General features: G+C 39.1%; 1 protein-coding gene and 1 long non-coding RNA gene across 7 annotated transcripts in view; one reads left to right on the forward strand and one right to left on the reverse strand.

The window, feature by feature from the left end:
* The window catches only part of LOC117806133, a 30,224-nt gene extending 8,871 nt beyond the window's left edge, over window positions 1-21,353 (forward strand). The window contains exon 3 of the long non-coding RNA XR_004629609.1: window positions 21,230-21,353. This is a non-coding gene — a long non-coding RNA (uncharacterized LOC117806133). The remainder of the gene's footprint in view (window positions 1-21,229) is intronic.
* ppp2r5ca (protein phosphatase 2, regulatory subunit B', gamma a) lies at window positions 1-26,425 on the reverse strand. Of its 6 annotated transcripts, none has more exons than XM_034674834.1 (16): window positions 26,115-26,424; window positions 25,959-26,024; window positions 24,848-24,998; window positions 11,504-11,703; window positions 9,475-9,585; window positions 8,808-8,900; window positions 8,584-8,714; window positions 8,440-8,499; window positions 8,170-8,278; window positions 7,809-7,862; window positions 7,440-7,610; window positions 7,223-7,350; window positions 5,337-5,438; window positions 5,133-5,205; window positions 3,836-3,952; window positions 1-2,578 (listed from the first exon to the last, which is right to left on the reverse strand). In XM_034674834.1, the coding sequence occupies exons 1-16, from the start codon at window positions 26,139-26,141 to the stop codon at window positions 2,444-2,446; spliced, it is 1,728 nt and encodes a 575-aa protein (XP_034530725.1). In that variant the 5' UTR covers window positions 26,142-26,424; the 3' UTR covers window positions 1-2,443. The 6 variants fall into 6 exon arrangements, with proteins under 6 accessions (XP_034530725.1, XP_034530726.1, XP_034530727.1 ...); XM_034674837.1 differs by having other exon boundaries at window positions 2,470-2,578; window positions 3,836-3,917; window positions 26,115-26,422; XM_034674835.1 differs by lacking the exon at window positions 3,836-3,952 and having other exon boundaries at window positions 26,115-26,425.

Here is a 26,425-nt window from a genome sequence, read left to right on the forward strand (position 1 = left end):
TATATTCAAATAATCTCTTTATTCATTCTATATAGTTGTACACCACTAAAGACAGTGATAGGAGCACACAACGGGCATGAACATTTGTCAGTGATATAGAGGAGGGAGGAAACTTTGCAGGTTTTGATCATAAAAATAAGAACATTTTCTAAATCCTCGTGTCGCTGAAAGTACATCAAAACAGGAGAAATAAGACGGTATGTGCCAGCTTGACTTCTTTCACTTGCTATTCATGTTTTTATTCTGTACAGAGGGACAATTTGTACAAAATTAATCTAGATATATAACACTACATGAAACAAGGTAAATCATATATACAATATTAAATGAATCATATAGTACAGGTCACATACAAAAGGACACTTTAAGTTATCATGTTTTGGAAATAATATGTTAAAATTAAAGATCTGCAAAGATTTTGCAGAAAAAAACAAGCCACCAATCATTTTTAAATCATCTCTTCTTATCACAGATGACTTGTTTTCAGCACTAAAATAAACCTCAAACATCTCGACTCAAACTAAAAAAAAAATCCATAAAACATCTCTCCCAGCAAGCAGGACTGTTTCATAAATGCAACGACCTTGACAACAGAAATCAGTCAGTTTGGTGAATGGCATTCCTCCAGGGTAAAAGGTACATGTTTAACATGGTAGTTTAAATTTACATCTTTTTGCATTCAAGCAAATACAGTATTAATACAGTTAACAAGCCAAGTCACAATGTCTTTTATTTATTTGTTTTCAGCATCTGGCATTTTTGTGGCCATTTGATACCAGTGTGTTTCAACGTTGGACATCCTGAAAAGCCAGAAATCAAAAATCCAAAACCTGACAGCCACGCGATGAACCTCCAGAGACAAGACAAAGAAATACAACACATCAAATATGAAGAATCTAGCAGACCTCCTTAGTTTAAACAATGGTACTGACTGAAAGATATTTTCCAAAATTAACAACTTCCTTAGGAGGATACAATTTACACATCCCGCAACCAAATACCTGAAAGAAGGAATGGTAGCGACAGATACATGCCAACCTTTAACTTAAAGGATTTTTTGGTAGCTTTCATCAATGTACTTTGCTTATTAATCATATGTCATCTGTCAGTATGTTAAAAACTACTGAGGTTACCAGCTCTTGTGTTTGATAATAAATTAATTTCTAGTTTTTTTTCATTACGTGATTTTAAGATAGTTGCTAAAACCCGTCAATCAGTGGCGTTTTCAGTTATAAAAACGCTCCTTCCTATCCTATTCAACATGAACTAATTCCTGATTATATTTTCTTAATAAAGATAATCATTCCTATTCATTTCACAATATATGTGTATATATATATATATATATAAAAAACCAGCCACTCAGCCGTTCCTCTTTTTTTAATTCAGCTCATTTGTGCAACTGAGGCTCCACCCAACCATCAGATATGACTACTTCAATCCATGCAGCTTTCATACAGGTTCATCATACCATGTTAAACTATAAAAACAGTAAGTACCATTGTTTGAACTCTACGCATCACTATGGTCTGTTTATCAAATCTTGCAAATGAAAATAGGGAAGCAAGCATATAAAAAAGCGTCATATGGCACAAAACAATAAAACAGAAAGTGTCCAATGTCCACAGGACAACTTCTCCTTTCCTCGCCATCTCTCCTGGACATTGCAAGGCTGAGGACAGGCCTCAGTTTGGTCTGGTGTGCTCTAAACCCAAAAATAAACTTTAAAACACCAGTCAAAAACAAAGGCAGGTGTCCCTGTTAAAGTCACACATAACAAAAACAAAAAAAACCATAAAGAACACAATGGTCTTGGCACTGACAAGATGTCTGTTAGATTGAGCGAAAACAATAAAGAAAATGTAGACAGATGACAGGAAAGTCTTGTCTTTCATCTTTCACCAACCGGTTCTGGTTTTGTTCCCTTTGATTAAAAAGAAAACCAAGCAGAGACCAAGAGATGATCCTTAGACAGTGAGTCAGTCAGTTCCTATGTTTCCATGTTCAATGCGTTGTGAACACTCTTGCAAGAAGGAATGAAGGAACCAGCGTTGTGGCGGCTGTACTCCCAGGTTCCACATTTACAGTGAGCGCAGTGAGCAGGGCTGGTGGAGGGAGAAATGGGGGTTAAAGGAACTGAAAGGGGGGGTAACACACTGAACGCGACAAGGGCTAAAAGACAAACACACCCTGAACCTCTCCAAATAAAGAAAAAAACCTGAGAAAGCAGAAATCTGAAGGATGGGGGATTCAGGGTGTCTGCACTATGGCAGTAGGAATGAAGGAAAACTTAGGATTGTGGGTAAATTGATGTTGAGTGGGAGTGATGGAGAGCCCAACAATGTTAGCCAGTGTAGTTCTGGCACCTGGGCGTAGAGGATGTCCATGGCTGTTGAGGGTAGAAGGGGCAGTTGAACCAAAGAGCCGGCAGGTAGCAGAATAACTAGAGTCCATCGTGGGTGGTCAACATGTCGTCAGCTCTGCGGTGGGACTCCAAGGCTTTTGTGGTGTAGATATCCTGAGGCAACTCAGATTTGCGTCGCACCATAGGCCGCTCTTTCCGATGGTCATGCTGCAACTGAGCATAGACAAGACAAGTTAGGCTTATAGACAGCTGCACATGTCATGGCTTCCTGTCAATATGATACATGATTAAAGGAAAACATGGTACACTGAGCCAACTACATCTGAGCAAAGACATATAGAAAAAACTTTGAACCAAATACACAACACTGAATTTACAGTCATAAATGTATGGAGCCCAAAAGTGTACTATATTTTAGCTGAAGAAACGTCACAAAAATTATATACATAACAATTCATGCTCTGTCAAATATGTATGAAAAATAGTTTAAATTCATGAAATAATGATGCAGCCATCTAAAATAAATGAATTATAGTTTTTTTTTTTTAAATGTATTTATCAAGGTACTTAAACCTACTGACTGGTTTATACTTCTGCGTTGACCCTACGCAGCAGTGGCTGACGCAGACGTGAGTGCTTCATACTTGTGTCCGTTTTGAGCAGCAATACTCCACCGAAACGCTTGCGGGCGGTGTGGTCTCTCTGAATGTCGCCTGTTTCCAGCCCGCTAAGTTCTCTGTTTACTTTTTCACATTCAGATTCAGAGTGTATTATGTTAATTTAAAGCTGATACATGTTGCTGTTTATCATACAGCAATGGTTGCAGGGAAGAATAGAAAGAACACGTGGGAGGAGATTAAATAGTGCGCGGATCCCGGGGGTGTTGTAAATGCAGGAAATACAATGCCGTCAAGGGGACCAATCACAAGGCTTGCGTCCCATGTCGATTGGACACTTTGTTACATTTTAATAGTCGGCTACATGCGTAGGCTGCTGCATAGGTAAGGGAGCTATGCGGACCTACGCACGTAGGCTACACTGTCGATTGGACGCAGAAGTATAAATCAGGCTAAATGGTTGATTAATTTTTGATTCACAAAACCTGTTATTGTGGTTCATTCATATTCTCTATAATATTGAACACTTCGAGGCTCCACACTATTAAAAAAGCATGCAATAGTGAAGCTCATGATTCCAGTGTTTAGTCCATGGCCACAGTTTTTTTTTTGTAGATTTATTTGAAAACAAAACAAAAATAATCAGAAAGAGACATGGAACAAGATTTTACCAGACTACTCAGAAAGTAAATATTATTATTATTATTATTATTATCATTATTATTATTATTATTACTATTATTATTATTAAAGTAGCTTTTAAGAATAAGAGGAATTTGCTATAAGATATTAACACATATCTATGTATGTATAAAGGAAAGATGAAAAGAGACAGAGAGAAAGTCAGGTTTACCTGAGTCGCACCCTCCTCAACTGTCTTTTTTAACCTCTGAACATCTTCTATCAAAGGGATATCCGTCTCCATTGCTACAGGACTATTGAGGTCAGAGGAATCAACATACATAGTGAACTATGTTGAAAACAAAGGAAAACAAAAACACAAAAGGATGGAGAAAAGACTTTCAGTCACATGCAAAGAAGAATGAATCAGGCTCTGAACTGATTACAAGGAGCAGCTCTAAACTACTGCAGTCATCAGTTTAACATGCACTGGTTGTTGTGTGGGGATCAAGATCATTGAGACTGATTAATTAAGATTATAGGCGACTGCTGATTACAACAGAAGTCTGTTTGATTTTTAGAATTCATTTATTTAGAAAATTAATGTAATTCATTATTCATAGTAATATTGAAAAGATGAAACATGGTTACTTCCCATCTTGCTGAGATTCAAATAGATCACTAATATCTTGAATGTAAATCGGTGCTTGAGTTGGAGCAGCTAGTTAGCTTAGCTTAGCATTAAGACCTGAATATTGGGAAACAGCCAGCACTAGTTTGTTTACAAAGACCTGTAGAGCACAATAACAAAAACATTACACCTCATCAAAACTACTGCTGTTTCTACAAGGGGTAATGTGTCAACTTCTATCTGGACTGGACAACATAGTTCATGGATTCTATGGGAAAAACTGCTTACTTGGAAAACCTCATAAAGACAACAAGACTCCACACCCCTAACATGCCGAGCCAAAAAGTAGAAATTAAAAGATCTTGTGATGGACAGACTAGCTGTTTCCACTCATTTTCTGTTGTTGCGCTAAAGCTAGGCTAAGTGGCTGCTAACTGTAGCTTTAAGGTAACCAAATAGACATGGATGTTTAGCTTGTCAGGTTCATCTCAGCAAAATGGAAAACCAGCATATTTCTGAGGTGTTCCATGAATAGACACTTCATAGTTCTACTATAGTTGTACCATAGTGGACACATCAGCCAGTTTAAACTTCTCTCTGAAGAATCACTTGATTTATTAGATGTCTGATTTAACCACACACCACAACTAAGCGCATTCTCAGAGCAGGGCCGCTAATTCAGATCTTTCTGTCTTTAGTTTGATTAGGAAAAATAACAACTACCAAGTGAGAGAATGAACATACAGTCTGAGCAAACTTAAATGGGAAGAAATAAGATGAAAAAGGGACAAGTCTACTACAACTAAAGACACGTATTTCATTGTATTAGTTACACACAAACACACTTTAGTAATGAGGGGAAAACATGCGTCTTTAAATCAATGCAATCCATGCTCACCTGTGGATTTGACTTGGCCAGGTTCTCGATCTTAACCCAAGCCTCCTCGCGTTCTTTTGACTTTGCCTTCTCTCTATTGGACAAGCACCAGACCTAGTGTCATTAATATGTTCCAACACCGAACACCAAAATGTAGCTACAAGTCGCTACTGTTTGCAATTATTAGACATCATTAAATAAAAGGATGAAGTGCAGGGTGCTTACTTGTTTTTCTCTGCCCTGAACTGCTGTGTGCAATCATCAAAAAGCTTCTGGTTCATCTCCATGAAGAGCTTCAGAGCGTTGTAGATGAGGCCGTGGATGGTCCTGGGAACACATAAACAAGCAGACATTCATGAATTGAATCTTAACAAACTGGAGGCGGCATTATTGAAAAGCCAATGTTTCCACCTCACAACTCTCCTCTTCATTATCCTCTGAACTTGGCAAGAAGATAGAGCTCATGGCATCCTGACAAAATGTTTGCACGGGTGTGATGGTTTTAACTGTTGGTTGTGATGCTTCAGAGGATATTTTAGGTTTAATGTAAAGCAGACTGCAAACTCTAATACCATTAACGACCCAGAAGTCGTCATGTCAAACACCATAGAAAAACATTGTGCACATGCTAATCGCGTGTGTTTTTAAGCTAGCTCACAATGTAAACAGTTGTTCTTTGAAACTGCGCCTTGATTGGTGGATTAAAACTACTACGAGCCTCTGTGCTGGCATAGTGATGTACAGCTAGGTTTCCTTGTCAGTATGCGATTAAGTCTGACAGTATGGAACAAACATAAACAAACCGCATGCCTGCCATCTTGGATTTATGGTGCATGGGCAAAACATAATCAATTGCCATGCCCAAGCTGAGGCAATGATGTCAGCGTTCAACAAAATCTCTGTTTCAGCTGACCCAATGGAGAAAAAAAAATCTTTGTTCTTATGACAATGTTGTGATAAGGATATGTTAACACACACATCCACAAAAATGACTTAAAATACAGTAGTATGCATGCCAGGCCAGTGGGTGGTGGCATAATTTTGTAATGAAAAACCAAGCGCATAAAGGCATCTTTAACAGAGCAGTGAGTACAAATACAAAATACAATGGTGTTAAAAGCATTAATAAACGCAGTAGGTTCAGAAGCAGAAACACAGCTCGATAGTCTGCCATTGTGATTATTGTCTTCCTACTCATGGAAGGCTATTTGACTTTGAACAACAGTGGGAAAAATTTGAGGTTCAGTGTCTTGCTCAAGGACACTTCGGCACGTGACTGCAGGAGCTGGGATCGAACTGCCAACCTTCCGATTGATAGACGGCCGACTCTACCCACTGAGCCACAGCCGCCCCATGTTACTATTATATAGTACTTTTTACAATTCTCTGTCTGCAAACAGACATATTACATACCCATATATATCCATTTAGTCATATTGCATACAATCGGTCATAAGCAAAACATAATCACACCATGTCAAGTCTCTACTGAATAACATTTGCTTACTGCCTGAAATTACAACTTTTTACACCATGTGTAACATTTGTATATACCTTGAAAAAATGTATTTGTATTCTTATTATTTATTCTATTCTTATTTTTACTTTATTAAATTTACTTTTTATTTGTGCTCTAGTATTCTTGTACCCTGGAACTGCATTAGTATCAGCTGATTTGCAGATCCAGGTGACAGAACCGGTATTAAAAAGTTAAATGGCATTGCACCAAAACATGTTCAGTTCACAATGATTTTTAAAAAGGCCTTGTTAGTGGCATTTCAGCTCAACAAGCTAACAATAATTTAAAAAGTATCAGCCCTTTATTCAGCACATAAGAGGTATGAGAGAAACTGAATAGCAGAGCACTCATTTATTCGCTAGTCGTCTAAAAGTAACAAACAAGGCCTGTCTTCAAAAGGTGGGCAGCCTTTCCAGAGTCTTCATGATACTATATGATTAAGTGGTTTTGATATACAAGAGAGTACATTCTGTGACATGGCTGAAGTCTCATACACTTGAGAGATACTTGGGAGTTTTTGTGTCAGTCTGGTGTTACATGCAGTGTGAAGTACAGAGCTGGAGTGTGGAGAAACTACATTTTAGTATCTTACTTGTTCCAGTGGGTCTTTGAGTTGCGATACAGAGCAGGGAACATGATGGGCAGAATCTTTGCTGCATTGTCGCTAATCAGACTCATGATGTACTCGTTGTTCCAGTAGTACAGAGCTCTCTCTGCCACCTACAAAAAAAAACACACAATACCTCACAATGAGACAAACACTACAAAAGGTACCTACTATGGTAAGATTGAGACCACTCGTTAGTTACCTGGAAGTGCGGGCTGGACACACACTTGGCAAGCTGTCTGAAAAGAGGCTCCTGTACTTTAACAAACTCAGAAGGCTCGATGACGTCCAGGATCTCCTCCAGCTCGTTCAGGAACATCACCTCCTTAGGACTGTGAGTCTTTGGCCAGTACTTTAGTAGAGCCATCACCACCTGTTGGGAAAAAAGACAATGTAATGTTGACAAAACAAACAAAGGAGGATAAAGGGAGAGCAGCTATTGAGGTAAGTAAACAAGTAAATAAATAAAAACTGCCAAAAATACTTTCCTAATGAAAAGCTTTGCAAAACAAACCACAGCATCAGACTAAGTATAAATTTAAGTCTTTTATATAGCTTTTATTTAACATACCGGCTCAGTTAGAGTGCTGTCCTTTTCTAAAAACTGCACCACGCAGTAGGCCAGCTGCAAAACACATAAACAAATGCAATCATTAAACTGTCAAAAGTATAAATTTACACACAATCAAGTTTAAGGGAGGGAGAGGGGGGGGGGGGGGGGGGAGGGGCACGTCTGAGGGACCAACTGGCTTGAACATGTAATGCTACTTTTCTATGAAACCAGCAGAATGACCTGCTGCTGTTACGTAAGCAGAGGAGTGTACTTGTGACAGGTTTGGACACGAACATTTAAATACATATACCTCTCCTACATTCAGCTTCAGTGTAAAAAAACAAAACTAATTATGCTTCTCGTGCTTCAAAAAACATACCTGTGGATGGTAGACACTGAGTGATTTGACTTTGTGCAGAGGCAATAAAACCTTCAACAGGAAAATCTTGTGCTCTTCTTTTAGTGGTAAGGCAAATCCATTGATAATGCTGTCAAAAAAAAAGAGAAGTAGTGTTAGAAAAGCTGAAACAGGGGTGTGTAATGATTCAAAAGCTAGTGTGAGAATTAGAGAAGCTTCCACATTGAGTTCAGGTAAGATACAGGCATGTATGTTCCATGGTTTGCTGCAAATTTTAGCCAAGGGCCATACCTTCCAAGTATTTCCAGTAGTTCAGCTATACCATTATGGTGCTCTGTCTCATAGATAAACCTGTAAAAACAAAGAGGCACCGACGTTAAAAATTCATATTTTGATTGCCATCTCTGAAAGTGTACTGAAGAAGACCGCACTGACCTATAGAAAATGTTATTAATCTGTTTTCTGATGTACGCTCTGAGCCCCAGGAACTTTCCATAGATCCTGTGCAGGGTAGTTTTTAGGAAGTCTCTCTCTCTGGGATCCTCACTGTCGAATAGTTCTAGGAGCTGCATAAAAAGAGAGTTGAAATGTCAGACTTCTTTATTTTGTCATTCTGTTTATTTAATGATAAAACTCTGTAAAGATATCCTTTAACCTACCTGCATCACAAATTTCTGGTCGATGTATTTCTTCGCTATGTTGGGCTGAAAATCAGGTGATTCTAAAAACCTAAGAAAAAATTCATAGACGAGCTGCAAAAGAAATAGAAAACATGAATTTGGTGAATGCAGGGATGGAATTTGATCAAATACATTATGCATTTAATGCAGATGGATGCAAACTTCAGCTCTAAATGGCAGTAATGTCAACTTAGCAATCTGTATTTGCATAGTGCCAAATCACAACAAACGTTATCTCAAGACCCCTTTACACGCATAGCAGGTCTAGACCATACTCTATGTTGAATTATTAACAAAGACCTGACATCCAGACAGGATACGTTTCAGCCCCCTCATACTGACAGGAATCAATCTTATCTCATCTTAATCCACCATGAGCATTGCACCTCGCAGTATTTAGCTAGTTACAGTGACAAGGAAAAACATTCCTTTAAACAGGCAGAAACCTTGAGCAGAACCAGACTTATGTTAGACAGACATCTGCTTAATATGAGGATAGTAACATTAAACTCGGGACTGTAAAATTTCTCTTGAATTCTGTACGACAATCAAAACAAGTTCATGATGTTCTAACCTCTTCAGGGTTGATTGCACTTTAATACACCTCAAACTATTGTGCAGAAAATTCAATAATTTCAAAGTTAACCTGGAGGTGTGGCCATGCAGCTTCAAGTGTTGGCTCATCTTCCTCTGGATCAAACTCTGCTCCTGTGGGGTTGGACGATGGAGGCAATGTCCTGAACATATTCACAGCAAACTGCAAGAGGAGACATGAAAAAGTCAACAGAGCTGTTTTTTCCCCAACCACTGCAAGTTCACTTCTTTAGTTGACTTTATATTTTTAAGTCAATAGCTCTACCCAGATTAGGTTATGGGTTTGGAAAACAAACAGATGGTATGACTTCCTGTCAGAAGTTTATTCTAACAACATGCACTTAAATCAACAGTGAAACCACATCAACGGGCTATAATTTTAATTTACAATAATAATACAAAATAGTTTGATTTCTTAATTTTGCATTACTCTTTCTACAAACTGAAGTTTCAAACATTCATGATATCACAATAAAAGCAGAACTTCTGTGGCCATGTGCCTGCAGCCTTGTCTAGAACAAGTTTCCTCAGTCTGAAGCACATTAAGTTTGCTATAAGGATGGTTATAAATCAATTCAGCTCTTTATACAGCTACTTCATCATGTGTTAGATGATTATTAACACCCATTAGTGCCACATTCAATATTCATTTTCAAAGAAAAAATAAATCACTGTACTTGAAAACTTGATGCTTGTCATGAGCTTCTTTGTTACGTCCCTGAATTATCCTATCTGAGGTATTCCAAAATAACTTTTCTTTTGAGGTTGATGTTAACTTTGTCCTTGTAACTGGCCTCTAAGGGGTTTGGGTCCACAATAATCTGAGAGTGTTGTGTTTCTGGTCTCTCTCAGTGTCAACTGACTCCCCTATGGGCTTCTGTTCCCTGCAAGGCAGATCATGGGACAGTGCAGGTGGCCTACTAAAACACAGGGAGCCTTGTTTGAAAAAAGACAGACTACAAGGTAGATTGTCTGCACCGTGCTGCTCTTCGGCCCTGAACATGCTGTGAGGATGACTTTGTATTAACCCCACAATGGACTCTTCAAATTTCACCTCATCACCAAGATTATTGCTATTCTTCTGCTGGCTTTGATGATGAATAGAGGATACTTTTGTATTAGTGGTGGAGAAAGAGGATCTTATATGACGCTGGTGTTTTTATCATGTTAAGCTTCGTTTTTGTATCTGCACAATATGGATTGTGATGAGATGGTAAGCACAACGTCATCTATCGTCATGACAACTTTGGTTCTTTTTGATTCTCTGAAGTTTAGTTGTCAATCAATCCATCTTTATTTGTATAGCGCCTAAACGTTATCTCGAGACGCTTTTACAAAGAGAGCAGATCTAGACCATACTCTATAACATATTAACAAAGACCCAACATCACGACAGGATATAATCCAGTCCCCTCTTACTGACAGGACTTGATCTTATCTCATCTTAATCCACCATGAGCATGGCACCTCGCAGTATTTAGCTAGTTACAGCGACAAGGAAAAACATCCTTTAAACAGGCAGAAACATCAAGCAGAACCAGACTCATGTTAGACAGCCATCTCCCTTGACAGAGTTGGTTGTACATCTAGTGAAGAAGCAATTGGTCTCCAACCTCAAACAAATCATTGCTTCTTCTATCCAATGTAAAATACTGTTGAAGTTGAACCTTCATATGAATCAATTGGCACTGCAGAGTATAAAATGAGCTTTATCCAATACACATGGTTTTAAGTTGTTTCGTTTGATTCTACTTGAGGAAGAAAACCCATGCAGATTATCTTTTAAACAGATTTATTTTGTAGTGAAGCCCCACTAGCCGCTCTGAGGGGCTGAACTCCAGGTAAATACTTATTTGAACATCATGTTTTTTCTTCTTCATCTGATTTAGCTTTCATCAACTTTATTCCTGAAACGCAAGAGAAGTTTCTCAAACGGATGACTGAACTGATAACCTAAAGTTCACACCTCATTAGAATCAGCTCCTCAGAAAAAAGGGCTCATTTACATCTAGTCACAAACATCAGCTGGGACAGAAACCCGCTATTTTCAGCCCTTGTTTTCCCCTCACACGTCTACTGACCATGTGCACCACCTCCGGGTAGATAGGCTCTGTGATGACATTCCTGTTGTGGGTGATGTACTCCACCATCTCACTGAGCGCCGCCCGCTTAACCTCCTTCCATTTCAGGTCGCTCAGTGGGTCCGACAGGAAGTCGAAAAGAACACAGCACTGCCGTAGCTTCTGGATGAAGAGCTTCTCCTGCTCTGCGGGGGCCACATCTGAGGAGACAAATTGGAGTGAATTGAATTGGGCGAGTTCAGGGACAAGCGGAAGAGAGGAAGCAAAGCGGGGATGAAATAGAGCGGTTGAGAATGTAGGACAATGGAGCCATGTTCAAAGAGTGAGGGCTGTCAAGGATGTCAGTTAAAACAGCAATGACTGAGGGGAAAAAATTAGGCAGCAGAGGAGTGATGAAGACTGGCAAATGAGTCATGAAGTCTAAAGTGCATTGGGAGAGAGGCTGAGATGGTCAGATTAGTATGAAGGAGCAAAGACTGGAAGGAGAAAGAGACGAGGATGAAGGATTTGGGAAGTAGGTTAACGGTCATAGTCTAGCCATTTGACACTCACGCTGAGAGAAAAAAGAAGATTTTTTTCACAAAGGAAACCAAGATATTTAAGTCTGTCATTATATTTGTCCACGGTGGTTTGAGGAGTTCCTGTTTCACTTTAAATCCACTGAAGCACTCAACAGCAGAGGCTTGTAAACAAACAATCTGTGCGGGAGTTGACGCGTTGCACATGGCAAAACAAAGAGGAAACAACCATTTGGGTGACTCCAAATTCCTACCTGCTGATGTGGTGAAACAACAAAACGCAGAGACACCGTAATAATTTAGTTATGAGTAACAAACTGTGGTGCAGCTTTCATAGTGATCCTTTGTTATTTACAATGGAGGCAAATGAACAGGTCTTACACAGCAACAAAACATTTTTTTTCAAAACCTTTTTAAATTCACTTTTACGTGAGTTACTTTAAATCAGTCCCATTCTTACGAGAGTTAGGCATATACAAAATTAGCATCACCTACTACTATCTGCTTAGCTTAGCATAAAGAATAGAAACTGAGGGAAATAGCAAGCAGTTTTTCCATCACTAGTCTGCAAGTGAATTAGTTGGTCAACTAAATTATCAATGTTATGAGCCTGAAATGCAGATCATGTGTTGTGTGTAGGGGTGCACACAATTAATCGATTATTTATTAACTGATTAAGACATTACTCGAAACATGCATTTTTGTTTTCAATTTTCCATCACTTTGAACGGACAACATGTGGTCTCATATTACATTCATCTACCAGGGAGATGTTTTAAGTTTAAAGCACAGCGGAGACGCTCAGCTGGCAGCTGCGTGACAGGTCTCTGCTTTTTAAAGAGGATCAATACGCAACTGTTGCCAACAACGACACGAAGGTTGACAACTTTAAACAGGACATCTCCCTACCTTTAGATACAAATCCAACAGACTGGTGGGAATTGCTAGTATGCTATGTTTGTAGACCAGCAACATCAGAGCCGTCTGAGCTTTTCTGCAGCTGGACTGATTGTGACTCCTGTCTGACTGAATAAACATGTTCATTTTTCTCAATAAGAACAAGTAGATAGAAAACTGGACACTGTCAGTCTGAAGTTTCTGTTAGTATTATGAGCCTTCACATTATAAGACTATGTCCGCGGAGAACACTTTTATGAGCCTGATCGTTGATAATCAGAGTTAAACATGTACCTGTATTCAGTACCGTCAGTTCTGTGCATTTTGTTGCTGTAGAAAATATAATTTTGGTGAAAAAAAAACGTATTTGGCCTTGTTTTTTTCACATAGAATATATATTTTTTTCTATTATTGATTAATCGATAATTGATTGTTAACATTTCCAAAAATCGATCACTTAAAACAGGGGTCCCCAAACTTTTTCCTGTGAGGGCCACATAACTTTTCCCTTCTCTGATGGGGGCCGGGGTCAGTTTGTAACAGAAAAAGTGTGACGATCGCAGGGGTGCCTAAACGTAAAACATTTATTGTTTTCCAGAAAGCCAAACATAACCAAATATTAATAACCCTCTCTGGGATCTTCACTGAAAAAAGTCAGGAAATAAATAACACTATTTGTGAAATAAATAATAACCAAATAACTGTCTCTGGTAGGCTATTGTTCAGGGGGCCAGGCCAAATGTGGAGGCGGGCCGATACATCCCTAGTTGTGTACCATCCACCACTAGCTACAGCTGTTGTTTTGGTTAATGGCTGCAACCATAATGCTGTAATGCTCCTTTGTTTGGCATTGTTAAATAATCTGTGCTCAAATCTGACTGTTCTATTTGTGTTTTTTCACCCCAAGTTGGTTAGTTTGGGAAATGAGTCGCTTTGGAACTTCGCTAATTAATTAGCATTAGCACTTGTTCCTCTCTCTGCCAGTTTAGCAGTGTCCACTGATCCAATCTTTTATGCTAAGCTCAGCTTACTAGCAGATGCCTGATCCTCATATTGACTAGAAAGATGGAAGGGTAGTGCCAGTCGGCAAATTTGACGAATTACAGACCATTGCTTGTATGAAATGATAACCTAAAGCTGGTTTTCACTAGCTGAACTGGGTCTTTTTTTTCTTGGAGCCAGTTCCACCTTTACCAATATAATTCCTTCTACTCGTAATAACATTTGTGACGTGGGTGTCCTTCATTTGAAACAGTATTTTTCCAATATACCATTAGAATGGTTAAAGATTGATGTCTCGACTTAAGTCAATCTGCCAAACGCAGCTTTCAACGGAGTAGGCAAAACTTGTGTTGATTTAACTGACAGACGCAGGTGCATGTAACACTGATAAGAGGTCTGTCAGATCAAGCTGTTCTCATTTGGTGTCATAGTGATTTAAATGCACAAACAAAACCAGACTTCAGGGAAGTCAATTTAATCTATTCTTTTTGATTTTAAGTTTTCAAATTATAATCACTGCCTTTACACACATTATGAAGGTTTCTGCAACCACAGCGGCCTCCTATAAACACACATGGGCTGTGTTTCCCTTTTTAATAGGTACAAACGTGACATTTATAGTTATACTAAACACAAATAAGGACTTGCATTTGAGGAACTCACTGTAATCCATAAATTAAAAAAATAGTGGTACAGCACATACTGTGTTACGAAACTGCACCAAAGCTGCATTTTCTATATCCTGTAATTACTCATCAGTTAAGGGTGTGGCGTTAACAATGGGCAGGCGCTGAGGCTGTCACATGAAGATGGGGTTGCTGACGCCACTGGGTGATTCACATTAAATCTGAAACATGGCATATACGTCAGGGAACTCTATTACTATTCTATAGATGTACTGTAACATATGTGCTGTATACTTTAATTACTAAAATAAGGAAATGAGATTGAGACACATGATGATTAATGATAATGGCTAGGTTCAAATAAGGCGAAATGGTGTTCAATAACTCATTAGAGGCTAACAGAGAACTAGACGTGAGCTACATGGAGATAGTAATGTATACAAATTTATTTTAAAATGGATGTGTGACTTTATGTGCAAATGCAATATATGCATACAGAAAGTGAAAAGGTCCAGAGAAGGACATACACAGACACACAGGTGCTCAACAGTTTTGCAAATAAGCAGATTCTAGGTAAGAAGAGAGATATCCTATTCAGACATAATGGAGACTTGGCTCACACACACACAGTCAAACACACACACACAAACACTTTTGCAGTGTCAGTTTCAAGTCGACCAATTTATCTTGATGACAGTGAGAGGTAGGGGATTCCAGGCCAGAGAGGGTTAGTGAGCAAGAAGCCATTAACGGCCATTCATAAGAAGATTTGACAGCCAAAGGAGCAGAGATGCTCACTGAGACCTGCATGATACGATGAAAATCTTACTATGAGCATTCAGTTTTTTAATGCTGTAGTGATAGCTAACTAAACACTGTTCTATTTCTTTGCTATGGAGCATATTTTTTGCCCTGATTGTAACTTGCCCAGCTTCATACTGAATCATTTTTAATCGCAATATTGATGCCCCATTAAAAGGGTCTTTATTAACTCCATAGTTCTACCATCCTGCTAACTTCACTAAAGTCACCACTATATTATATATCCGAGGAGGGCCGACAGCTAGCATGTGCTTGATCTGATTGGCAGAACACTGTGAATGCATAGCCAATTATTCCAAAGCAATATCTGATACCTCAAAAGTGTGTATGCTGAATGTGAATAGATGGCAGGTGCATCTAAAATGCTGACTTTGGGGATGTGGGTATTACACGTTCCCATCACGATGACGATGAAAATTGGTGTCATCATGCAGCTATGCTGTCACCACAACAGGAAAATGATCTAATGACTGTTTTTATTACCCAGCTTTCTTACTGATCCTCCGGTTGTGTAAGTTGCTTGATTCTGATTGGTCAAAACCCCATGACAACCCCTTAACAATGGTTATTAACTTTAACTAACAAGAGTTCACATTCAAAGTGGCTTTCTTACTGATCTTCCAGTTATAAACAATAAAATAGATGTTTTTATTACTTGGACCATTTTTTGAAAATGTAGACATAATTCAATTTGAAATCAATAAATTTATCATTTTAATCAATGGGGTTTTTTCTTCTTGCCAACGTGTCTGTATCATTGGTGTTGGCTCAACCTGTCAGGATTTTATTCCCCATAATTACCTGCTCGCCATATATTATCCCTTACTTAAAGGGTCAAATTTAAAAACAAGTTAAAGAAAAGGGCTGGACTTTATATTTGTTATGTCAGACCTGCTCCTCAGATACAAATTTAAATGTGTTGACAGAACCACATTTTTATATTAGAAAAAAAAATGAGGCTTTACTTTAATTTTTGCATTGTGCATCCTTTTTAATCCAGTGTAACCCCTCATAATCCCCTCTCCTTTGTGTAAAATGTTTAACTAAATGAATCCAGTGCTTCAAAACATTCATAACTAACAAATACAACAGCTGGTTCTTTAAGGGTATTTATTTATTCATATAATGTTTCTTTTATCATAATCATCCTCCTAATGCAGCCAAAATGAACAAAGATATCTCCGAAGTGTAGTGATACTGTTCCATGCAAAGTAACGTGTTGCATCAGATGGCCATCGGAGACAACTTGAACTGCAACAGTAAAACTTAGCTCTGTTACTGAGCCGGCCCTCTCCCTGGCATAAGCTTTGTGCTGTAACAAAGTTTGTAATCTGCGCTGGTTGCACAGGGACGTGAAGCTGGACTGGAATGTGTTGCCATGCCTCGCACCCTGACCGTGTCAGACTTTCGTTGCTCCTATTACATAAGTCTGTCTGCCTGTGTATTATGAAGTTTCTGTACACTCCGAAAATACCCGGCAACTTGTTGTGTAACAGATAAAGGCCCACTGTTGTGATCCCAAAATTGATGTTAACCACAATGTGACCTCTATTAATGTTACCAACAGAAGCCTTAGGAAAAGAACTGCACACACAAGCACCGTGTCTTGTGGAGAACAGAGAATGATTTATCTTAATAGATATAAAAAATGACTGGAGTCACATTGGAGCTACAGTTTCTATGTTTTCTCTGTAAGAGCTTGAACGGACAGCCAGAATCCTTAAGTTAGGACCCTGTTGGCAATCTGCTATCCACAGCGGGTTATGATCGATGTAAACATTGACTGGTGGGAACTATTTATAGTCGCGTAGATGGACAGTGTGTTGCAGTTTTAAAAGGCCCATGAACAAATGGGTTGGCCACAGTCGTTTATGGTTTGAGTAGTCAAAGGCTGAGAGAACCTTGGAGATGCATCTATACACCAGAATTCATAATGAAAAGTGTTGGAAAAAAGACTACGGTATACATTATTTGACACAACAACACTTGAGACATTCATGGAGGGAATTTAGAGACTCTTATAAGACAAATAATGTTGAGAATGTTTTATTAAGCTTATGACTTGCACCTGAAAGAAACATGCATTGAATATTAAAGATTCAGGGACCCTTTACTAGCATCTTTTTGCTGTTTTTAAAGAAACCAAAACATAGCAGGGAAACTAGCTTGATTTATTGTACAATATTCCAAACAAAGTTGTTCAAATTAAAGTTAAAGGGGGGGGGGGGGGGGGGGGGGGGCTGGTTTTAAGGCATACTTGAAGTGAGATGGGTATTAGATAACGGTAAGTATTTCAAAGCTGTACAGATCCAGTACCATAACAAATGAGCCAATAAAAAGCATAGACTGTACATAATGGACATAGTATCCTTGACGGCACCCATCTGTTTCTGAAGCACTATTTTTAAGCCTATCGCTTGCGGGAACCATATTGGAAATGCAGAACTCAACCTAACTGCTGACAAGTTAGTGTGAGGTAAAGAGGCAGGCTTTGAGCCTCCTCGCCAACAGCAACAGTGTTCCCGCCTGCCAATCAAGTCAGCTGTGCCTCTAATAATGGAAAACTTGAAATCTTAATATCTTTGAAACTGTCACGTTCTGAAAAAAATCATCCCCCATACAGTGTGTGCCAATCAAGAAACAAGCTGTTCAGACTTAACTCATTTCTGGTACCAGGCTGTAAACGTGTTTATTTCTGCTGTAAATATCTGCTTTTTTTAATTGGTGTTTGTGGTTTTCCTGTACTTCCGGAGCCACCCTCAAGCAAAACTCAAGAAAATGCAGTTTTTAACACTTACGCATTGGCTTCAATTGTCTTTGCTAGAGGTTGCTGCTTGTTGAAAAGCTACCACTGGCAGGACTTGAACAAACATCATGGTGCTAGATGGATGTGTAATGTTCTTCAAAGCTTGCAAAATTTCAGAAATTTGTGTTTGTTTATTTTTTTAGCACAAGTCTGGGGTGCTCAGTATGTGCAAAAAGTTAAGTGTACGTATGGAAATCAGTACTAAGAAGTAAAAACACATTGGTTTGGTTTAGTAGTAGTTTGAGTTTCATTATGTAGAAAATGTTATGCTTAAAGGGAAGTGAAGGTACTCATAAGTTGCCCCTTATGCCACATTCAGATTCCTGGAATAAATGCATCTGTTTCATCTCAATCCACAACCACAATCTGGAAAGATCTGGATACAAGACATTTGGTCTGAATAAAGTCAGGCTGATAGAGACTCACAAAGAGAGAAATGAGAGAAAGAGGTAGAGTGTCTGATTGTTCCCCATCACTGAGTTGTCATTCAAGGCAGTCTCCTCTGTGGCTCAATAGAGTGTAATCAATAATTGCCTGAGGCTTCATCTAACGCTGGGCTGCACCCGAGTACAGTGGTAACAGGCTGGGCCTTTCAAACATGACTGAGTACATTGTACACACATTAAGAGGCCGAGCCTGGTGGGTCGTAGTCCTAAACATTTCTGCTGTGCTCTGATGGAGATAAACGCGACATATTGACAGCAGTGCTCCGTTGACAAATTCGTTTTTTTCGCTTTGTTTCAAGAGGAACGTCGCGAAGTACCTCTGTTAGCAACATGCTAACAGAGTGTTAGCATGTTGCTAACAGAGAGGTTGCCAGGGAGAAGGGTGGAGGAGATGGTTCTCAGAAGGGGACTCGCTGCAGAGATGTGTCTGTCTACAGCCTACACACTATGACCAATGTGAGCCCAGATCAACTCGAGTGTGACGAAAAACGCCCGGCTGTGGAGAGAAGCTAAAAGGAGCTGAATTTAGCAAACAACGTTTGAGTCCTCGTTAGCTTTTCCTGTGATGTTACAGTTAAAGGTGTGCACATATTAAATAGGAAAGGTATCAATACAATAAAATATGTTAAAAACTAAGGAGAAGACCCTTCCCTTGGCTATGACCTCACTTCCTTTGACATCACTAGCTTGGCGGGGGGATGGGCAGAGAGAGCAGCTAGCTAGTAAAACCAGATTTTTATGTAGCTCCCGTGTCTAACAGTAACTCACACAAGCCTTCTGAATTACAATACCCCCGTTCCTTTACAAACTCAATACAGCTGCCACACAAAGCACGCAGAAACAAAGATGTTATCTCAATCGTCTGAATGCTGACTAACCAAGCAGTAACCAGTGGAGGGGAACAGGAGCACAGCAACACACAGCTCTATCTCTCCCTCTCTCTCTTCAATTCCCCAGGACAATACAGGAAGAATAATTCGTCCGTACGTACCTCTGAAGTGCATAAGAGCCACCGGCTGAAAAGGCCCATTGGAGTTAGGTGCATCAACTACCATCCTGTCTCCAGATTTATTGCATGTCAACATCTAAACATCAACCAGGAAGGCGATCCACTCAGGGCGAGAGGCCAGCCTCCATTTTAGCACAAAAGCAGATCAGAAAATGAAGCTCTCTGCTGCTGGAGGGAACTGGCTAGTTAGTGATGTAAGCAGTGAGGGAGGCCGCCGATTGGCCGAGCTGTGACGGCTCTGGAGCAATGAGGGCAAAGGCTGCTTGGAGAGAGGGATGCTGATTGGCTGAGAGAATGAAATGGGGCGGGAGAGGCTTTGGAATTTTTGGTCTGACTCCTCCTCCTCCTCAGTCACTGAATCTGTGGTGAAGAGAGGCCCTATTACAGATCTCAGATCAGATTGATTTAAGTCTTCTCCACAGTTTAAACATTAGCAGGGGTTTCAGAATAATCTGACCTCGGATAGGCAGCTGGAAATAACTTAATCTGAGTGTGATTAGAGAGAGACAGAGGCCCTGGCTGAATCTTCAAAGTATTTCATTGTTTCCTCCTGTCATCTCTGTTTGGTTCTTTATCAAAGGGAGGATGAAGAGAAGGTTGGAAGGGGCCTGAAAATCCTTAGACCCAATGAGGAACAGAAGGAGACATGTAGAAGCCACTTAAAGGACTGAGAATGGGACTGATGGGGAGCCAAACTTCAGAACTGTCCACTGTTGAAAACTGTAGTGTGATTAGTAACTCTACAAGATTAAAATAGTACACATATAGTGTGGTGTCATCCCTGATGAAGGCACCTAATGCAAAATCTAATATGTGATTGGTTCCAGTCCTATGAGTCAGTGGAAACAGACATAGACTTTTACTTTCCTGAAAATAAAATTAAGCTATCTTCAGCAGCTTTACATAATATTATGGTTTAAAAACTCTCCCTGGAAATGGCAGACTGTGCTGCATGCATATCTGAGTGGGGTGTATGTGCTTAACAAAATCAACTGTAAACAGGAAATGAAAGTGAGAGGACAGAAAATTTAAATGCACAGACAAATAACGCAGAGAACTGATGCAGCTCTAACGGAATTTTGGAGAAAGTTTATCTAGCTTTTCAATCGTCAGTATAAGTTATGTTTATTCATACTGACACTAGTTTAAGTGATTTTATCCAAACTCAGTGCACCAAAATATGTCCCAATTCCATGGAGATAATTGCATAATCTGCATGTCATCTTTGCATAATGAAGAAGCGTTTTCGGGTTTCATGTGATTCTTCAGAGGGCACAAGTAGTGAAACCACATTCGCACCACAAGACCAACCACAGTTTCATAACAGTGGGGTTTAGCACCATTTTCAGTCATTTCACAGTCATTTGATAACAAAGGGGCCGTGCTGTTTTCCAACAATAATCAACGTCAGACACTTTTTCAGCAATTTGTCAAACTTCCACACGACATATGAAGTTTTTCTTGCTAAACACCAATGTTTTTATTGTTTTTCAGTCACATGAGAGTTGTGTTGTGTATTTCGTAAGTAAAAACTAATCTCAAAAAGATCAATAACAACTTCTTAATTATTCTTGTTTTCTGTGTTCTCTTTTTTCTCCAGTTCCTCACAGTTACACCTAAAGACAGAAATTGAGCAGTAGAGGTGATCTTCTTACAACCCAGAGGAATGATCAGATGGTGCAACAAGGAGAAAGGGAAAGGATGAGATGAGACGAAGGCCAAGTGTATCAGTAAGTAGTTCTCACTCCTCTCACTCAGGGGCCAAAGCCTCTCTGAGAGGTGCCATTACATTCCAACACCATGACAACGGGCGGTGGTATTTTCAGAAAGCTGCCACTTACTTCCTACTGGTTGGACTGGCTGGGTAGGAAAGTGTTGGGGTTCAGAATGACCCCAGGACACCTTCTGAGCTTACAGCAGCATACTTTACTCTTCTGACTGTTGAAAACTCCCATTCAAAGAACTAATGCAACATTACTGAACTTTTTCATAGTTATCTGTGGAGCATTCTTCTTCAGTGCCATCTACCTCAATTTTGGTCCCAAAAAGAAAAACATTAATAATTTGCATTGCACTTAAGGACATGTCCCATAATTATCATGTTCACAAGCTTTAGGTTGTTTTTAATCAGACTTACAACACTTGCACAAAATGTGTGTCAACATGCAGCTGAAATTGATCCCAAAATTAGCAATATTGCTGTTTTTTTAAGTGTTTAAAAAAAAACTCCAGCTCACATACTGTAATTAAAAATGACCCAATATGTTTGTAATATGTATTAAAAAAAAAAATCATGTCTCACCTATGATTATTGTGTCTTGCAGCTGAGTGCCAAACCAAAAACCCACAAATTCAAAAATAATGTTTGTGATTTTGGACTATTTAAGAGAAGTTGTTGACACTACAAACACACTGAATAACACGGCCAGCATTATTCTTTTCACAGACTTCCAAGTGGCCACTGTTTAACATACATAACAAAACAATAAAAGGCAGTAGGCCTTCCATTAAATACACTAAAACATGTGTGACTTCTTACTATTCAACTTGATGGATTGGCCAATATTTCAATTTTCAACCAGAGGAGGGCAGCACAATCCAGTTCACTGTTTTTCATCTGTAACACAACCCCATCACTAAATGTTTAACAAGAACAACAGACTGTTTATCCATCTTCGTCAAACATGCACTACTGACCTGCTACAAGTTTCTGTCCTCACAAGGAATGGAAACTCTAACAAAGATAAAATGCCTCACATGTGTTTTCATTTCTTGCTGTCCTGCAGAACCTCTCTCCCGAGAGCTCACAATCAAACAAAAACTCATGCACACACACATTCAGAGAGTACAAAAAAAGCCTGTGGCACTAAATGTCTGTATAAAAATGGAGAGCTCCTTAAGCTACAAACAAAAGTGCATTTACAAATGTCCTCCTGACTTTTCTTGTCTTGTGTTTGTGCCCTGATTCTGGGTCTGCCAGCTGTTATATATGCATGATATTTTAAGTATTTTTCTTGGAGCTTGTTTTTATATCATTTTTAGGAACTACAGTCGCAGGGATTGTTTATATCATGCACATGGAAGTTGCAGGACACAGCCTAAAATAGAGTTCAATATTACTTACAATATTATTTCAGGTAAAATAGAGAGATTTTCATTCTTTTGTCATGATCTATAAACATAATTTAAAAAATACAGCTAGGAAAACTGATTCAATTACAAAGCATAATCCTTAATTTAGCATTAAATGGCTTTATTAACATATTGAGTTGTTTGGTGTGTGCACAAATATTATGTTTATATTTTACAGTGCAGTTCTAAAAAGTATCACCAGGGACAGTTTATGAAGGGTCAGTTGTTAAACTTGCGCATTGGCAACAGGCAACAAATTCAAGCTGTCTTTTTTTATAACCTCAATCTTCTTTTATTTTCTCCTTTTACTATTTTATATTGTTTTATTAAATTGTACATCATTGTTCATATTTATGGAACTTATTTATTCCTAATATTTTAGCTACACTTGAGTGTTTTTATAGTTGTTGTCTTGTTGTTTGTTTTATGTTACAATGGGTTGAACATAGCAGTATGTTCCTTGCACTACTGGCCAAGGCAAAGTTTCCCTGGGGGGGGTAATGTAGGGCATCTCATTTTATTGCATCTTTACAAATAGAAATAGAGTGGATACAATCTTTTTAAAGGCATCTCTGTAAAACTCACAGTTTAGGGTGAATTTAAATGTATTGATGCAGTGGTAATAAGAGGTGGGTCTGGGGGCAGTTAATTCCTGTATCGTGGTGAATATTTCTGTGACCAATTGTGGTGGAAATTGAATAATGAAAAAGGAAAACACAACATATTGATATATTTCAATATTATTATTATATTACATAATTTATAGAACATAATTAACTACAAGGGCAACCAGAGGGACATTTGTTTACATTTAATTCACTGGAGGGGCATCCAGAGGGCACTTTTTCATGTTTTTTCCATTGGAAGGGCACCAGAGAGGGCAATTTCTGATGTTTTATCTACTGCAACAGAATCCAAGAGAGCCTGTTAGCGCGTTTTCTTTTGGACATTAGGGCCCCTCTGAGTACACCACTGTCACACAACATCACAGCTATGTCCACTGACACTCAATGAACCTAATAGTTTTTACAAAGCACCATACATCATTACAGTTTTTGTTGTTTTAGTTTTGTAACACCCATCAAAAGATTAACTAGTTTGGTTATTGTAAATTTTGGAGGCAATCCTGCAAATGTTTGGCCTTCTTCGGCAAAATATCTTCATTACATGTCCTCCTAGTCATGAATCTTTCTCCCCTGAACTTCATTTCCCCAAGGCTTACACACAAAAAAAAACGTGTCTTCTGATGAAACGTGAACATTAATCATTAATAATTTAATTAACCATCACACGTTGTCTCCCTCAAACTTGCAAATCCTCTGACCTGCTCACCTCTCTGCTGTTGGTGTGTCGTGTCACTTGGCTAATCGAGCTATGGGAACAAAACATAGCTGGGTATAGTTTACAGGAAACCACTTAGGCCAGATCCTGCCTGTAATTCTGTGTGTAAATAAAGAAGCCATGAAAGATTGATGTAAATGTTCAAACCTCAACATCACTGACTCGTCACAGAATCGCTGTCAATGAGGTAAGCTCTAATGTAGTCAATCAGAATGAACATTTTAAACACTGACAGGGGGAACAGCTAGCTTGCAATATTTGCTATGGTTGGTTTTTTAAGTCTACATCTCTCATACTTAGCCGTTTCTATAATATTTAGATGCCACTGCTCCTAGATCTGTTATTTTTTTTACAATAACTATTTAATTAGACCTTTGTTTTCTTATTTAAAATATATAAGCTAACCCTGCCAGGTAATATCTGTTTCTTGTAGGTCTGGCTCCAGAGACGCAGCTGATTGCACATCATTTGCATTACAGATAAAGCTGACAGAGCAGTCTGCTTAGCTATAAATTATGTAGTGGGCAAAGACCTCAAGGTTAAAAAGGCGGTTATGAGGATCCACCAAGGGTATAAATTGTTAATATGATTCCCTGTGTCCATGTAGGCCAAACATGCAAACTTAGATTAAGGTCAGGTACTATTTTCCAGAAGAAGAAGAAAGTTATCTATGGAGAGAAATACAAGAATAAAAGAGAATACAAATATCTTCTAATGAAGGAGTTTTGTAGTGAAGGAGGCATACCTGCCAGTGCAGATAGCTTGTGTAGCTCTCTGTTAGCACTGAGGGGGAAAGAGGAAGTGCTGAACCTTTTCTCCTTCTTCACAGCCGAGTGTGACCCCGGCTGCTTCACCCTCATCAGGTGAGTTGCGGGAGGCACTTTCTTATTGGAGCCCTGTGGAAACAAGAGTCACAGAGGAAGAGCTCCCATTACAAAAGACAGGTAGGGCTAGGTAGGAAATAGTGCATGAATCACTTTACTGAAGGAGGAGAGGAGGAAAGGGTGGAGAAGGGGTGAGGGTGTTGTGGTTAAGGGTCAAGTTCCCTTTCCGAATCAGATCGGGTGATTCTCAGTGAAGCAACCCGATCACAGTCGTCGGTATACTGTACTGCGCCTGCTGACAGTTTGGGATGGACCTGGCTGCACAGAATAATTGAGCACAGATGGGAGCTGATAAAGCTGTCAATAAGAACAAACAGCGGGTCCAGCAGTCAATCAATCAGGTCTCTTCCAATCTCAGCATGCAATACTCCACATCACTGATGTACGTCAGAAATAATGAGGGTAAAAATAGCCTGGCTACAATGGATTCTCTTATATCAGTCAGAGGCCAAACAAGGCAGGATGGAAGAGCAGGGGGATTGAATGCATGTTCAGAGACAGTCATAAGATCATGATGTGATGACACACTCTGTCTTCTTTACATGGGGAAAATTATACTATCAATTTCTTTTTAAATGGCATGAATGTTGAGCTTTTTTAGGGAACTTCTAACAAATAGAAAAGTAGAATTAAAATTTAAAGCCCGAGTAGAAGAATCTAACTTGTGGCTAAAGGCAAAAATTACATCTGTAGAGAAGAACACCTCTTTCTATTAAAGCTATTTTCTCATGCCAACGTCATTCATTCCGTTTAAATTGTGCAATGATGAAGAAGAGCCTGTGTTGCTACACATTTCAACAAAATCACTAGAAACCTTTGTATTTTTTATGTCCTGACCTGGGTATCTGAATACCATATACAGTTTGCATGCTCTCTGCTACAAAGTTTATATTACATAACATGCTAGAAATATTTTTTCTTTGTGTTGTACGAGTCCAAACTGTACACAGAAAGTTTTAAAGAATGACTTACATCTTGGTCTTCTGCAGGCCCATTTTTACTTCCAGACTTTTTAGATCTCCCTGATTTGGAGGACTCCTGAAGAATGATGGAAACATAAAACAAGTTAAATTCAACTTTAAGTGTGCCAGCCTTAAACTAAGCATGATTCCATTAAAACCACCTTACCTTTTCTTTTTTGCTCTTATGAGGCATCCTGAGATGCGGATCCCCCTGAGTCAGCAGGTCGCGGTGAAGCTGTGGTCACACACTGACAGCAGACTCCTGGTTAACACTCTATGCTGTACACACACTGAGATGTGGCTTTAACGACTGACCATCCAAACACCATGTGACTGAGTCAGCGTCCCAACAACATGTCATCCTACTTCCGCAGCGGTTAAAAACCACAGCCCATGCGTAGTCACGAAGAAAAGGGTCATAATGAGGGAGAATAGCGCTTATGTTCGCTGTTAACGTCCAACTTACTGCTGCCGAAG

This window comes from Notolabrus celidotus, chromosome 22 (assembly GCF_009762535.1).
Source record: "Notolabrus celidotus isolate fNotCel1 chromosome 22, fNotCel1.pri, whole genome shotgun sequence".
Taxonomy (NCBI): domain Eukaryota; kingdom Metazoa; phylum Chordata; class Actinopteri; order Labriformes; family Labridae; genus Notolabrus; species Notolabrus celidotus.

Bases quoted from the DNA above. Each gene is read 5' to 3' on its own strand.
- ppp2r5ca (XM_034674834.1), bottom strand. From the start codon at position 26,141: ATGCCTCATAAGAGCAAAAAAGAAAAG. The intron at 24,999-25,958 runs GTAAGTCATTCT...TTGTTTCCACAG, and splicing joins GGCCTGCAGAAGACCAAGAT to GGCTCCAATAAGAAAGTGCC. The intron at 7,351-7,439 runs GTAACTAACGAG...TTTTTTTTGTAG, and splicing joins TGTCCAGCCCGCACTTCCAG to GTGGCAGAGAGAGCTCTGTA.